Raw genomic sequence first — 1,203 nt, 5'->3', positions numbered from 1 at the left:
ATGTCTTTGAGATTTTTCAAGGGAACATTCTCCTTTTCTATATCTGGACTTGGCATTGCAGGGAACACCTTTATTCTTTTGCATTATATGCACATGTTTAAAGGTTCCAAGAAGAAATCTGTACACATTATATTCATCCACTTGGCTTTTACTAACATCATAATGCTTCTTTCAAAAGTGATACCAACCACAGTAGCAGCCTTTGGCATGGAGAACTTCTTAGAGGATATAGGCTGTATGATTTCTGTTTACCTAGAGAGAGTGACTCGAGGACTTTGCATCTGCACCAGCAGTCTCCTGACCGTGGTCCAGGCCATCATCATCAGCCCCAGAGACTCTGTGTGGAGGAAGCTAAAGCTTCAATCTGCATGGCACATCCTTCTCCCATTGCTGTTCTTTTGGATTCTCAATTCCTTGATAAGCATGAACTTACTATTCCACATAAAAAATATCAGCAGTATGAACGTATCACAAACTAGTGTAAGTGACACCTATTGCTATTTTGTACCAGACAACTTGATAATGAGATGGATTTTTCTTACCCTCATGGTCTTGAGGGATGCTGTGTTTCAGGGTATCATGGGTGTGGCCAGTGGCTACATGGTATTTCTTCTCCACAAGCACCACCAGCGTGTTCTCTACCTGCAGAATTCCAACTTTCTCTACAAAACTTCTCCTGAGATGAAAGCTGCTTACAGTGTTCTCCTTCTCATGCTTTGTTTTCTTTTCTTTTATTGGACAGAATGTATTCTTTCTCTATTTTCAAATGCCTTCTTAGAGAATAATTACATGCTGGAAAATATTCAAGAATATTTGAGGGTTGGTTATGCAATTCTTGGTCCCTTCTTGCTGATTCCCAAGGATAGAAATCTGACTGAATGTTGGCATTGAAAACACTTTGATAAAAGTTCCATTTCATTGATTTTATTGATTACATAGATTATAGTGTTTTGTTCTGTTCTGTTTGGTTTGGGGAACTAAAATAAGACCTGGCCCATCTGAGGCTAGACTTCTTACACCTGATCAATGGCCCAGCCACTTTTTCTTCTTATTTTTTTAGGCAGAATTAGTTTGGGGAGGATTTATTCTCTAGATTTTTTATTGTAAGAAATAGATTTTCTTGTCATGTTTGCTTATCAAGAGTCTGTGTCGTCACCTATCATAGTTCACTCTGTTTGAACTTGAGTGTCTCCTTGACTCTCA

The 1,203-nt window shown here is 38.7% G+C and overlaps 1 protein-coding gene across 1 annotated transcript; it reads left to right on the top strand.

Moving 5' to 3' along the window:
• Positions 1 to 891, top strand: LOC138827837 (vomeronasal type-1 receptor 3-like). The gene has a single exon (XM_070023451.1). The coding sequence runs from the start codon at positions 1 to 3 to the stop codon at positions 889 to 891; it is 891 nt and encodes a 296-aa protein (XP_069879552.1).
• Positions 892 to 1,203: the final 312 nt, after the last annotated feature.

Source organism: Dipodomys merriami, unplaced genomic scaffold (assembly GCF_024711535.1).
Source record: "Dipodomys merriami isolate MVZ:Mamm:240054 unplaced genomic scaffold, mDipMer1.0.p SCAF_16, whole genome shotgun sequence".
In the NCBI taxonomy this organism is placed as follows: domain Eukaryota; kingdom Metazoa; phylum Chordata; class Mammalia; order Rodentia; family Heteromyidae; genus Dipodomys; species Dipodomys merriami.
This window is presented reverse-complemented; position numbering and strand designations above follow the sequence as displayed.